The sequence below is a fragment of the Mercurialis annua genome, linkage group LG3 (assembly GCF_937616625.2).
Source record: "Mercurialis annua linkage group LG3, ddMerAnnu1.2, whole genome shotgun sequence".
Classification (NCBI taxonomy): Eukaryota; Viridiplantae; Streptophyta; class Magnoliopsida; order Malpighiales; family Euphorbiaceae; genus Mercurialis; species Mercurialis annua.
In genome coordinates, this window is record NC_065572.1 from 7,332,476 (window position 1) to 7,347,203 (window position 14,728).

The 14,728-nt window shown below is 29.0% G+C and overlaps 2 protein-coding genes and 1 long non-coding RNA gene across 3 annotated transcripts; all 3 read right to left on the reverse strand.

Annotated features, from left to right (window-relative positions):
• Positions 1 to 2,523: 2,523 nt before the first annotated feature.
• Positions 2,524 to 4,983, reverse strand: LOC126674744 (uncharacterized). The gene is made up of 3 exons (XR_007639616.2): positions 4,704 to 4,983; positions 4,551 to 4,591; positions 2,524 to 2,766 (listed from the first exon to the last, which is right to left on the reverse strand). It is a non-coding gene; the product is annotated as an uncharacterized LOC126674744 (long non-coding RNA).
• Positions 4,984 to 6,995: 2,012 nt separating this feature from the next.
• Positions 6,996 to 8,233, reverse strand: LOC126675160 (uncharacterized). The gene is made up of 2 exons (XM_050369762.2): positions 7,720 to 8,233; positions 6,996 to 7,263 (listed from the first exon to the last, which is right to left on the reverse strand). The coding sequence occupies exons 1-2, from the start codon at positions 8,133 to 8,135 to the stop codon at positions 7,197 to 7,199; spliced, it is 483 nt and encodes a 160-aa protein (XP_050225719.1). The 5' UTR covers positions 8,136 to 8,233; the 3' UTR covers positions 6,996 to 7,196.
• A 1,692-nt stretch (positions 8,234 to 9,925) lies between these two features.
• Positions 9,926 to 12,816, reverse strand: LOC126674777 (protein FAR1-RELATED SEQUENCE 5-like). The gene is made up of 5 exons (XM_056105269.1): positions 10,638 to 12,816; positions 10,376 to 10,518; positions 10,225 to 10,302; positions 10,063 to 10,152; positions 9,926 to 9,981 (listed from the first exon to the last, which is right to left on the reverse strand). The coding sequence occupies exons 1-5, from the start codon at positions 12,814 to 12,816 to the stop codon at positions 9,949 to 9,951; spliced, it is 2,523 nt and encodes an 840-aa protein (XP_055961244.1). The 3' UTR covers positions 9,926 to 9,948.
• Positions 12,817 to 14,728: the final 1,912 nt, after the last annotated feature.

Sequence of the window (14,728 nt, forward strand, 5' to 3'; positions counted from 1 at the left end):
TTCTACATTTTATTCAGTTCTCAAGTACTAAAAAATGTGAAAAAATTATCATGACGCACGTCGTTTGATCATGTTCCATATCACTATCATTTAACATTATTTTCTTTTTGTCTGTGGCTAGGATTTTTTTTTATCATCAAGGAGGGATAATTTTAACACTTCTGGAAAAATTTGATCCCACAATCTTGGTAGAATGCTGTCCAACACACAACTGCAAGAGATATTCGACTCTAAACATTCTTTTGAGACTAATATATCACGAGGGGTTAATATGCTCTTCAAATTAAACATTAAAAATAAACTTGAACTTTTTCTCTAATATAAATTATTAATCTTTTAAAGAAAACTCTCTCGATGGGACTGTCTTTTCAATCCCACATTTTCTAAACTCAAACTCTCTCGAATAAAAAATCTCTCACCCTCTTAGTGATTTTTAATTTTTCTTTTCTGGCTTTATCTTTACTTTGATTCCCTATAATTTTATCTTCTTATTTTTCAGTTGCGTGAGTGTTATTTATAACGAGGTACGTAGCCATTTTGCTAGCTAACTGTAGAAATTTCCTATTATTTTGTTTATTTGCACTAGATTTTACGAGTTAATTAAGCTTTATGTTGCGATTTAAATTCCGTATTTCATGTATTATTCTATGATTTAACTGATAAAAGCAATGTTATCCACATATTTTATAATTTTTAGATTAAATTTATTTTAGGTTCTGATAATGAAATAGATTTTGCAATTTATAAGATTATATTTTTGATGTAGCAATTTGAAGTAGAGTTATTTATGTTTTATATTGCATATCTATTACTTTGGTTCTACACCAAATTTAATAAATTCCATGTTCAATTATTTGTGAACTGTATAAGTTGAAGTTCTGGTTCCGCCATTAGTCAGTGGTTATGCCTCGACCATTAGCAAATTAGATAACTTTATAGTAATTCTTAATTTCTAAGAGAAACCAGCACTGAGTTGCTGTTGATAATGTTGTATACTTGGCCTGCCAACTCCAGTTTCTTCTTGAAAGCCTGTTACCTCTGTCTTATAATAAACTAGGTCGATGCCCGCGCGTTGCGCGGGTGAAATTAAACAATTTTATAATTATATCATAATTTTATAATTTTTTTAATTTAACAGTTTCGATTTATGTAATATTATTTAAATTAACTTTTTGGAGTCGTATTCAATATAATAATTGAAATGGTTAATAACATATGGAAATTTAAATTATTTAATATAATTAAATTGAATCTAAATCAAATAAAATTTATTGGTTTGTTTTCATAAAGTTACTTGATTGTTATAACTGTTTATAATTTGGGTGGCGATATTTCCAGAGCAAATTTTGATAGACATTACTATCCTTTTATAATTAGTTATTTATTTCCTGTTTTTAGTTTAATATTTTTATTTCTAAATTAGCTTTGTTTTTTTATAAAAAAAATTAATAACAATAAATTTTCCTTTAGAAGACATACAATTCTCAAATTCAACAACTTGCAGAGCAGATACAGTAGAAAACAATGACCAAATAAGCAAAAACTAATAAAATTCAAAGAGGCTATCAATACTTATGGAGCTTCCTTAAATTCTGAGATGGAGTCCAGTTTACAGCTAAATTAGTAGAAAAAAGAAAATAGAGTGATAACAGTGATTGAACAAAAATATTAGAACAAACCGACATTTTTATTGACTAATTACAGACAGATTGTTTTTGTTATCACATTGTCTGTAATTTATAACTCATGTTTCACTTGTTTATTTTTTATCCGCTCGATTGGGGCAGAAAAGAATGATATATTTGATGAATGAATTTGTGTCAAAAGATTGTTTTGCAATTTAAATTTGATTTGTAGTTAATCAAAAGGGTTTCGTTTGAATGAAGAGAAAGATATTGATGCGAACAATGTTTAAAATATTGGATTTCTTCCCAAAAGAAACAAGACTACTCCAGGAATAAAAATAAATCAATAAAAGGAACTAATTGACTAATTATAAAAGGGTAGTAATGTCTAAATCTTAAAAGATGCTCTGATCCTATCAAAATTTGTTCTGGAAATATCAGCCTCCCTATAATTTTATAATATAATATAATGTAATACTAATTAAATATTAAATATAAAAAATTACATCCAATAGCGTAGAAATATTATTGATATACTAAAAATCTTCAAATTATATTATCATAAAATTTATTAAATTCTATTAGTCTGCACTTAAATAATTACATTGTAATTGTAGAAAATCTATCGATGAAACAAAAAATTAGTAGTAAAAGGTTTTTTCTACAATTATTTTATTTTTAGTTTACTTTGTTAGTTTAACCATTAGATGAAAATGATAATAATTCATCAAATAGTGATAAATAAATCAAGTAAGATTAATATTGTAAAAGATTAAGTAACTGTAGAAACACCTTTAGTTAAAATTACTTTGCTCAACGGCTAATCCCGTAATTGGTAGAAAACTATTTCAGTAATTTGAAAAAATTGGATCGATTAATTTGTAAATGGTATATTTGGGAATATTAAAAACAAAAACTTACATGATTTTGCTAGCTGTTTAAATATTAATTGACGTCAATGTGAAACTGATTAATATATAGGCAAACAGACTGACCTACAATTCCGAAAAGTGAAAAAAAAAAACATTCTTTGCAGATATAAGAAATTCAAGGGACATAAAACAACTTATCCTTTCTTGAGTAAAAACATACTCTGATGAATAATGCATCCTTTTGTCAATAGGCTGTATCAAATAGCAAGCTGCAAGAACAGAAATTTTCAATCTTTTGCATTGTACACTCTTTATAAATTGAAATAGCATTCTTCCAGTGCTCTATCATAAACTTAACTATCTAAGAAAATAAAGATAAAATGTAATGAACAGTTTGCTATTGTAGAAAGCATTTCTAACTTCTCAAAGCAACAATTAGAAAATGTAAAATGAGCTGACCATATTACATGATAGTCAACTATTAGAAATTTACTCAAGATAATCACAAGAGGTTACTACGATATATTGCGGTCTAATTCATCCATAGTAATTAGCTGATCAATGAAAATATATCAATTACTTTATCATGGTCACAAAACTTCCATTAATAATATAGTTGGAATTTGGAATTGAATTTCAATATACAAATTACACTGCACACCAATATAATCATTAGTGTCATATTTAGTCAAATGTCAGTCAGTGCTAGCATGAAAACCATAAAAATATTTCCATATCTGACTAATTGAATATATGGTTGAACTATCTAATACAATCAATATATGGTAAAAATGTACTTTGGTGAAATTTTCAACATTATGCATCCTTCTTCTATGGGCTGAATCAAATAAGTAAACTGAAAAACAGAAATTCTCAAGCGATTAGAATTTCTCTGCTGGTTTTACTTTAGCATTTCTTCTTCCTGCTAAATGCATTTAACTCTATTTACTGAATCAGAATAAACATTCAAGAACCCAATGCCACAACTACAATATGAAACATAACCCTTTGTTCAAATATGCTTTATGTCATAATCTATAAAAATAAACAATTTAACATCTAATCTATACTTAAACGGATAGGAATTAAATGAATGAGACCGATACTGCAGTGCTGAAACAAAATTTACAAACCATGCAAGAATGTGGTGTATGAACTATAATGCTTTGATTTGATTATAGCTACTTCAAATCAGATAATGACAAATAAGCTTTGTAACACAACAATTGAAACAGAGAGACTGTACCTTAATCATTTTCCAACACCAGAAACTAATTACTGCATATATAATAAGCACAACAATCTTAAAACTGGCTGCATCAGAAATAGGATATGGGTTGGTAAAACACATCATATTTCCATAACCTAACTTTCCGATGGAACCTGTGTTAAAAGGTTCTATAGTGTCTTATACTCTACCTGTCAAATATTCAATTCCCAAATTGCATTCTAACGATGCTTCGCAATTCTATTTCAATAGCTGTTATCCTATTAACAGAACCTTGCAGAGATGTTTAAACTTTAAAGCAATTTAGTATTGAGAATGATTGGAGGCACAAAATAAAGCAGACAGCACATACGAAATGCAGATCAGTAGGCATAAAGCCACAACATGAATTATATATGATTTGAAGCTTTTTAATATATATCATCATAAGGATAGATCAGGTTCTTGAAGCATATCAAAGTCTAATGTAAATGACAAAGGAATCAACAACAATTCATGGTTAAATATATTTCAAGACCTCTGCAAAATTGTTAAGAAAAATGTTTCGATTTGAGGATTTTTTTTAGAAAAATTCAGTAGCCAGTATGAGGATGGATTCTAGAAAAATATTGGTTGGTTGTCAAAACTCAAAACACTTGATAGAAAAACTCTTTTGCAGGAGAAATAAGTTCTCACTCTTGCAAAATATTCTATGATCACATTCCCTTGAAACCTTTTCAGTCTTGCAAAATATTCTATGATCACATTACCATCATGCAAATCACTTCACTACACAAGAAAAAGTTGAAAACACACACACGAAAGCAATTGGTTACAATTTCTTACCATTGTAGCAATAATAGATGTAATATTGTGTACGCTTGTTCCTGGGGAGCAGAGAATAAAAATTTACAGTGATTAAAATCTAAACTCATTTAATCGAGCACCTGATGTGCATAGCAGAGTGAGTAATTTTGAAGATTAAAAATTAAGGCTTACCTGAGTTGTGGAGTTCTATACTTTCCGATCCAAAATTCTGGTGGATTTTGGATGCACAGTCAGTTATTTTTTGGTTTTTGTGATTTTAAATAGAGCTGCAGAATGAAGAATAGGTTTCATCGTAGGAGATTAAATGTGGTTTTGTGTAACGGTTTGAAGATGAACAGAACAACCGTTTGATGAGAAACTTGAAGGGTGCGTGAGAAATGGGTTTTACTTTTGCAGCGCTGGGTTTTATGTTGCAGGAATGAAAAGTTTCACCTGAGTTAATGAGAGTGAAGTCCACATGTCAAATTTATAGAGTACCACTTGTCAAGATATTATTAAAAGTTAATTGGGAGTTCAGAATTATAATATAGTATAGATAATATGAATTATAAATTAACATAAATTAAATTAGTAATACATCTCTTGAATTTGAATACATATTAACTAAATAATTCTATAAATTTATACTTAAAATAATACTATCTTATTAGGTTATTTAAAGATAATTTTTTTTAATAATTTATATTTTAAAGACTGTAATTTATTTTAATTAAAAATGAAAATTTAGTTTGAATTTATTTATGATTTTATAAAATTATATATTTTTTAAAAAAAATATTAGGGAAAGTAAGTATTCAAATTTATAATTGTAAATCTATTAATTTTACTTACAAAAATTTAGAGATTTAATTTTTTAATTTTACTTACAAAAATTTGACATTGATTTTAAAATAATGTTTTACTTTTTCTATAATCTTAATTTAATTAGAAAAGTTATAAATACTAAAAAAAATCACTAACTTACTTTTTAATAGTTCAATAAAACGAGTTATTTTAAGAAAATTTAGGTAATATTATGATCTGATTTATAAAAATAAAGAAATAAAATGTATTTTAGTAACACCGTTTTCTTTTTGTCAGTAAGAGGAGACATTTGACTCATTTATAAAACATTAAAACTAACTTTTGAGACTAAGGTATTTTGAGGGGTTAATATGCTCTTTGATCTAAACATTAAAGATATATTTAAATCTTTTTCCTAATATAAATTATATTGTTGGACATCATATTAAGACTCCTGGCCTGTTACTTATTCGGTTCAAGTCAGTGCATAGCTATTGGCTTTCTTTGATTTCCAGTCCCTAGTTCCGCGCATAATCCCGTATACAAATATGGATTTATCAGGGCTGAGGGTAACAGCACATAAAGTTTTGGATTTCTTTAAGAGTTTTTTCAAAATAAAAATAAAATACTTAATGTAGGACTCAAATAATTTTCTGTGCAACAACATGTACCAAAATAGGCTGCATTCTTCTGTTCATAAGAAAGATAGACTGCACTCAACAACTTATATTAAATGTTCATTGTATGAAGGTAATTAATATGGATGCTAAAAGCTCATAAAATCACAAACAGATTAATTTTGATGATTAATTCATAGAATAACTAGCGTTACGCTCGTGCTTTGCATAGTTTTTACACGTAAGTATAGTTGATTTTTGGAACTACTAGATGTTAACAATGCTTTTCTTACATGGTATATTAGAAGAGAAAGTCCACTTGTTAGTTGTTACCACCCTAAAGTTACACAAAAACTCAACCTCAGGAGGTCTGTAAATTGATAGTCTTTATATATATGGTTTAAAACAAGCTTCCAGACAATAGAACATTCGATTTATAATCCTTACTCACTATTGCTTCATGTGTTGATTCAAGGAAATCGGTCACAAAATTTTGTATTTTTTCCGAATAGGTCTTTTTTATCTAAAAATAAAATAAAATAAAAAAACAAGTCACTGTCTCTCGTTATTCAGCAGAAGCTGAGTACCGTACATGGACTCTACTACTTGTAAACTTCTTTAGCTCAGCTATCTCTTACAAGATCTACAAGTTTTAGCTCCTTCTCATACTTTGCTCCACTGTGACAACAAAGCAGCCATGCACATTACTTCCAATCCTGTTTTTCAATTCTTGTTATCCAGTTGAATCTTGCTGCTCGACAAAATACAACTTGAGGGGAGATGTTAGTTAATTCTCTTCAGCTGTAACCTAGTATATAACGCAGGTTTTTTAGTTCATTTTGACGGTTATCAAATTAACAAGATTTCCAAATTCCTTTCTCTAATTTCTAATGGTTCTGAAAGAGAAATATTTTCTTGGAATTCTTTAGTTCTGGTAAAAAGAGTTCTTTTTATTTTGAAGTTTCTTGAATCTGAACTGGAAGTCAGTTTCGTCTTGTAGGCGATGAAATGAATTCCCGACGACTAACTAGATTTATATCTATTGAAGTAGATGGTCGATGCTTGCCATATAACAGTTACAAATTTATCTAATGTAATATTTGATTTGAATAGATACAAATTTTGGAGAGACTAATCCTTTTTTTTTATTCTCCACTAGGCAAAAGTGCACTATAAATCAAGTATAAGAAAGTTAAGTCCTAAAAAAAGGCTCAATTTGTAAAAGACTCAATTTGTTTTAACTGCAAAATTCTAGATTAAGCCACTAACTAGCAGCAGACTGATGATCATCATCTTGAGTCCCATGGGATCTATCATCTCTAGCAGCAGGCCTGCAGAGAAGCACACTGTATCACGTCATAAATCTGATTAAGTAGAATGAACCTCATTAATTCATGCATTAGCTAAAGACAAGAATAAATCACCAAATCAGTCCTACTAATAATCTGATGTGCAACTGTTGTGTCACGTCATAATGACTATACAGCGTAATATGTCACGTCATTCGTGCAGCAAGTAAATAAGACGTTTAATGATACAAAAATAAATAATAATTGAACATTTCTATATCGCAAATACGGATATACCTGTTGTAAACGTGTCACGACCGCGTAAAATACACACTCGACCAATAACTAAAAGGCTTAATTGCTTATAAAATATCCACCAAATCGTGAGTATTTTATTCCATTCTATATCGGATAAAAACAAAACCAATTCACATAATTTACCCTTATAATCTTGATTTTTGGACCAAATTACATAAACAAAAATAAAAAGTAGAATACCTATGTGAATTAGAAATCCATTGGCCATTATCAAAATCAAAATGCCGTCTGATTCTGAAAGTTTCACAGTGCACTTCATTCCCATTACTCTCCAGCTTTACAATATAGCCATTATGACACCTTTTCAAAACAAAACCAACCCACCAAGAATCCTCTTCTTCATAAATAGACACATCAACTCTATCACCCGCATTGAAATTCTTGATATTATTCCTCGGCGGATCAGGCCTGATCTCCGCCGCGTCAACCGCCGCAGTCTTCAACTTCCGCTCTCCCTTTTTAACGAAAACGTATACCGTTTCGTATCTTACTAAGTATTTGGCTTGTCCACAGCCAATAATCTTGGCTCTGTAGTATGGTCCTTCCTTTTTTTCGTATATCTCAACCATTTGATTGTATCTATATGAGTATGACATCTCTTCAGATTATGCAATTCGACGGCGATGACGGCGTTGTTGAAGTGTTTTCTTGATTTTCTTTAACTAGAGAAAAGATTTTGTTATTTGAAACTTATTTTTGCATCTATTTTAAGAGAAATTCTTAGGTAGACTCGGTCCACCACGTCATCCGTGGACCGAGCCAATAATATTATGCCAAATCATTTAATGATGCCACATCATTTAAACATTCATATTTAATTTATTTCAAATATTTAATTAACAAAAACATAATTAATCTTCTGTTTGGACTTTTTTTAGAATTTTTTACGCTTTTGATACATCAACCCTATTTAGCCGCCATTCTCATTCATCAGTTCAAATTAGCCATTACTTGTCTTCCTGAGATTGAAAAATTTCATTCTTCATTTAACTTTAAGTTAGCCAATATGGCCGTTTATCATTCAATTCCAATTTGACGATGCTTTGGATTTGTAGCAGGTAATAAAGTTTAATTTTTTTTGTATCAGAGGCATTTTCTTGGAGATTTATAAGAAAATAGGTTTTGATGTGTTGCTAATGGTATTGTGGTTTTTTTTAGATTAGTGAAGAGAAAATAGTATGGAGCACTTGATAGAAATTTTTAATGATAGATTTTTAGTTTTACGATTATTTGTTTAGTGATGTTTGTTAATGTTTTAGATAATCATGTTTAAAGTGTTTGTTGAAATGTCTACGAAAGAATATAGCATTATTACTGATAGCCATTAATTTATCTTTCTTTTTTTTATTTTGATCTTGTTTTTGGAACTTAAATTTGCAATTTCGAGTTAGTTGTTATTCTCTCTCTATTATTTGCAGTAAAGAAACTGACAACTGCTCGAACAAATTTAAATGATAAAACACCGAGATCAATTATTTGATGGCTGTCTTGTCTTGTTGCTCATCCTAATACATTTTCCAGATGATAAAAATTGAGTGTAAGTTAAACCTCATTTTTATAAAGGACATGCAGTAAATTGAATTAAGACGACTGCATAAAATTTAAATTTAAAGCCGAACCAAAAAAGCTAAGAATTTAAAACTTAAAGTGAAGAATTCGAAGGTATCATCCGAAGCAAGTGAAGAACAATGAAACATGATGTAACGCATCAATATGGGACATGCAATCATTGATGGATACAGTCAGGAAGCTAGCCGGAGAAAAGGAAAGCATCCAAAATCAGATAAGCTTTTTGTGTTTATTGAACATTCATCTGAAGCTCTAAACTGTAACATGTTTTGTGCAACTTTTTTTTTTACGAAAGAGAACACAATATTAGTCAAGAATTAAGACATATCCACCAAAACATTCCAGACTGAAGCTCTAAACTGTATGTGTTGTACAACTTTTTTTTACGAAAGAGAACAAAATATTGGTCAAGAAATTAAGACATGTCCACCAAAACATTTCAGACATTAGCAATAATTGGACATTGGCATTAATACTTTGCATCTCCATAAAAGCACTCCAGACGTTTATTCCAATAATCAGTTCCATTAACATTGTTGGGTATTGTTCAAAAAGAAAATGACATTTGAATAAGAGGTATATGTGTTAAAAAAAAAAAAGCAAACTCCAAATAACTTAAATTAATTCTACTTAAATTTGGATGCTAAAGTATTATCAACTCAATTCTCCATATTCTTTCCAAGCTTAAACTGCATAAACAAGAAAAAATACAGTTAATTTTAAAACATGCTAATCAAAATAACTAATAGTAACGTAGTTGAAAAGTGTTTTATAAACAAATATGAGACCAATAGATAAATTATTTCTACATTATTATCTGAGTATGAATCTTCATATTCTTCAATTATGAGAACTCCATTCAAAATTATGTCCCTGTTATTTTAATAAGTATTTTTATCAAAAGGATATTTAAAATTTGAAAATAAATAAAGTGTAAGTATATCATATATGTACCTGAGATAGACTTTCTGAAAAATGTGTTCCTTGCAAATTAGCAGGGAAAGAGACATTTGATTCATCCATGGTCAAGTTAACAAATGAATTCTAAATCAATAAAAACTAGTTAGTGTCAATATTTATATATAGTTTAAAGTAAAATATATTGATTTTAGTTACCTGTTGTGAAGACATGTGCCATATAGAATTATTAATTTGATTAGATATATTCGGTAAATAACCATGGTATGAATGTACCTATATAAAATCAGAAAAATTAACAAGGCATAATACTAATAAGGTCAGATATAGCTTATAAAAAGTAACTTACATTGTGCAAATTGGAATCTATTGATCGATCCAAAAAATTTAAGAAGACGGGTGGAATAGAAATCATAGGAGCAGTGGATGAAATTATTGGAGCACCTTCTTGCACAACTGTATCTGCTGTATCCATATCAAGAGCCACTTGCACTATTTGATTTTTGTTTGACAACCAAGAATGTAAAAATTTAAAGATAAATTAAAATATGCAAAATAAAATAAAATTATATATATAAGAAAAAAATAGTAGCAAAATTAAAATTCCTTACCCTTATTTTTTTCTCTGATCTTCTTCTGCGATTTATTTGTCTTCTTTTTTTTCTCTAAAAATCCTTTAAACCTTGAATTAGAAACTCCTTTAGTTTTTGCAATAGGAGGATCTAATACACAATTTTCATTGTTGGCTTCATCTCGAAAGCTACTAGCTTTGTATTTCTTTATTTTGGACTGATTATTTGAACATAAATTCTTAAAATAATTCTTGAGTTCTTTATATCCATCATCAAACATACGCCATATAATTTCCCTTGTTTCTTCATGTGCTTGGCCCATTGTTACAATATCATAAGCATATGACATAGCTTGATTCCTCCATACAATTTCAATTTCACGTCCATCATTTAAGGATTTTTCATTTAAATATGAGTGAATTCTTGTCTTTACTTCCTTGGTCCACCTTTTCAAAATAAATTGCTTAGGAATTTCAGATACATTTCTAAATTGTAGAATAGCCAATGCATGAGAACATAGTAAACCAAGAGTCTCAAATTTTCTACACGAACAATTTAGTTCCATAGTAGACATGTCAAGAAATACAACTCTTATTCTTGAATCTTTTCCTTGCATCGTGCAATCATACCTCAACAATCCTTCCTCACATGCAATTTCTTTGAAATTAACAGCTCCACATCCATCAAGATACCCTTTCTCAAACAATTTATACAGCTTATGAGTATAAATATCAGCTGCGTCTTTTAGAATATTACTACACTTAATTGCACGCGTAGGAGTTTTTTGGTAACAATTAAAATCATCTTCTCCTTCAGTCTTTCGCCATTTCTTTACCATATTTTCAAATGCAATCACAAACTTGGTAAGAGATGTGGATTTATTAGCTATTCCATTCAAAACATTATTTGTGCTCTCACTTCTTTGAGAAGATTTTATACCACCATCAAAGATATCTTTATTAAGAGCTGTGCACCATTTAAACCTTCTTTTATACATCTTATTGAGCCACTTATGACTTCCATCTGTATATTCAATGATCATCTTGCCCCATGTTTCTTCAAATTCTGTTTCTGACTCACATCCTTGCAAACATTTATTAAAAATATTATGAAATAGTTGATTAGAGTTCAGTGCACCTAAATGAGAAGCTGCATTTTTAGAGATATGCCAAAGACATAAACGATGGCGGGTAGTATGCAACACTTTTCCTATTGCTTTCTCCATTGCCTTGTCTTGGTCAGTGAAAATTGTTTTTGGTGCTCGGTTACCCATGGACTCCAAAAATGTATTGAACAACCACTCAAATGTTTCATCTCTCTCATCTGAGAGGAATGCGCACCCAAATATCACATTTTTCCAATGGTGGTTAACCCCCACAAATGGTGCGCATACTAAATCATATCTATTTGTCCGGTATGTGGTATCAAAGACTATAACATCACCAAAATTATCATAGTCAACTTTAGATCTACCATCACGCCAATAAAAATTTGTCATTCTTCCTCTTTCATCAAGTTGTACGTCCCAATAAAACATTTCTCCCTCTTCACTTGCCTTTCGTTTAAAATGATTAACCAAACTCTGAGAATCTCCAACTTCAATTATTTTATTCTTCTCTATATCAATGTAATTGTAACAATCTTTTTTTGTGAACCCAATATTTTCATCACCCCCACCTTCTTCTGCCATATATGAATACGCATCAACTGTTCGAATACCTGCATTTACCATAGAGTTTAATACAACCCCTTTAAAAAGGGAAACCGACCTACCCGACCTTAGTAAATGTCTTTTTGTTGGTGAAGCAAATAAATGATTGTGTTCATCTACAACACGATTTACCCTCCATGCACCTTGTTCATCAATAACAAAGCGTACCATGGCCTTACACCCAGTTCTAGAATCTAACTTACTGAAACTTGCTTCACTTGTCCGATTATCATATTTCAATCCTTCCTTTGAACAATAATAATCTTTTGTTTTGATATTTTTTGTCCCACTGTAATATGATTGTTTTCCTTTTCTGACACTAAAACCTTTGGAAAATCCATACTTTCGATATAACTCATATGCTTCTTCTTCATTATACACCACTTTTTTCAAAATTTGATCGGTCGTAAGTTCTTGGTTTAAGACATTAGTATGACTATCAAGTGATTCATTATTCTGGTCGACTTCTATATTATCACTCACTTTTCCAAATTCTCGATTTTCCATTCCTTCAAATAAATTAAAGTTATAACTAAATAAATAAGATAATACAAAAAACAATAAGTATAGCACAATAAATTTATTTAAAATTTAATGAACCAAAAGTTGAACAGCTATTTTATGTATTTCTAAAACATTTATAGACTGTATTTTACGTCGCTGTGTTCTTAAAACTGTATCTTAATAATATATTGAGAAAGGGATAATATATATATATATATATATATATATATATATATATATATATATATATATATATATATATATATATATATATATATATATATATATATATTGCATCAGACAAAACTAATGATTGGTTCACAAAGCTACTATTTTTTATTGAATTAATAAAGAGATAATTAAAGATGGAAGAAGAACACAATTTAAAAACAAAATCATATGCATACCTCTTATGATAGACCCATGCAACAGCGACGTAGAAGAAAAAAAGGTTGGTGATGAACTCAAGAATAAACGTATTAGGCAACACACCTATGAGCCTATCCAGGTTGGTGATGAACTGATGAATGAGAATGGCGGCTAAGTAGGGTTGACGTATCAAAAGCGTAAAAAATTCTAAAAAAAGTCCAAACAGAAGGTTAATTATGTTTTTGCTAATTAAATATTTGAAATAAATTAAATATGAATGTTTAAATGATGTGGCATCATTAAATGATTTGGCATAATATTATTGGCTCGGTCCACGGATGACGTGGTGGACCGAGTCTACCTAAGAATTTCTCCTATTTTAATTAAAATGCTAACGGTTTTTTAGAATTTTAGTACTTATTGACTACTTATATTAGCCGTTAGATCTTTTGAGATAAATCAAGAAGTTATTTTGTCCTATTTCTTAGTATGGTGGGGTCCGTGGAATCTAATTTCTTGATTTAATAATTAAGTCAGCTTGGGGACTAGTATCATAATCAAGAACAATCTCCAAAAAAAAAAAAAAAGAGTTTGAATTTAATACTTGCGTTGCAACTTTTATTTATTCTAAGGTTTAAGCTGTAATTGTTAGTAATTTTTGTTATGTCAATCAATGAATATGAGGATCGAATAATTGCCAGTTTTATTTTTATTGTATTAATTCGCATACATTAGTGTGATATTTATTTCTTAAATACTTTAATAGAGATTCATTTTTATTTTATTTTTAAATTTAAAGGATTTAATTGTACTATTTTGTGAGAATATAATGTTTTTAATAAATTTACAATTATTTATAATTTTATTTAAAATTATACGATTAAAATATCAATATCAATTTCAATTTTATGAATATGTAATAAAAATAAACGTGTGGGTAAAATTTGTAAGGTCTAGAAATTATTGTAGTGATAAAACGAATAGAAAATAATGATAAAAAATGTTTTTTCTCATTGTTTAAAATGGTGTTAAATGTAGAGTATTAACTTTTGTGTTACAAGTATTAAATTCTAAATCTTATTAATAATAAAAATCTAGGTTTTACAAATAGTGTAACACTTACTTATAAGAGTAATGCTACATAATCCTCCTTTTTAACCCATATTCTTTAATCACCTTACGTGTCATTAAAAAAGTGGATGAATTAAAAGTTAGAATTTAAAATATACACTTTTGGAAGTGGATTTGACGAATTAAATGCTGCCACGTAAGGAGGGACAATGAAGTTAGTACAATATAATGGATTAAATAGCATTTTCCTATTTATAAATGGAGTTTTATGTTGGAAATGACCAAAAAATAAACTTATAAAAAGATTGTTTTATAGATCTTCTTTGATTTATGAAATCATTTTAGAAGAAGATATAGAACAAACTTTTAGGAAATGTGTACCGATTCATTCCATTAATTTTACCCCTGAAGTTATATGGGATGATATACAATATGAAAAACAGTCTTATATATTTATAATTCTAATTATTTTATC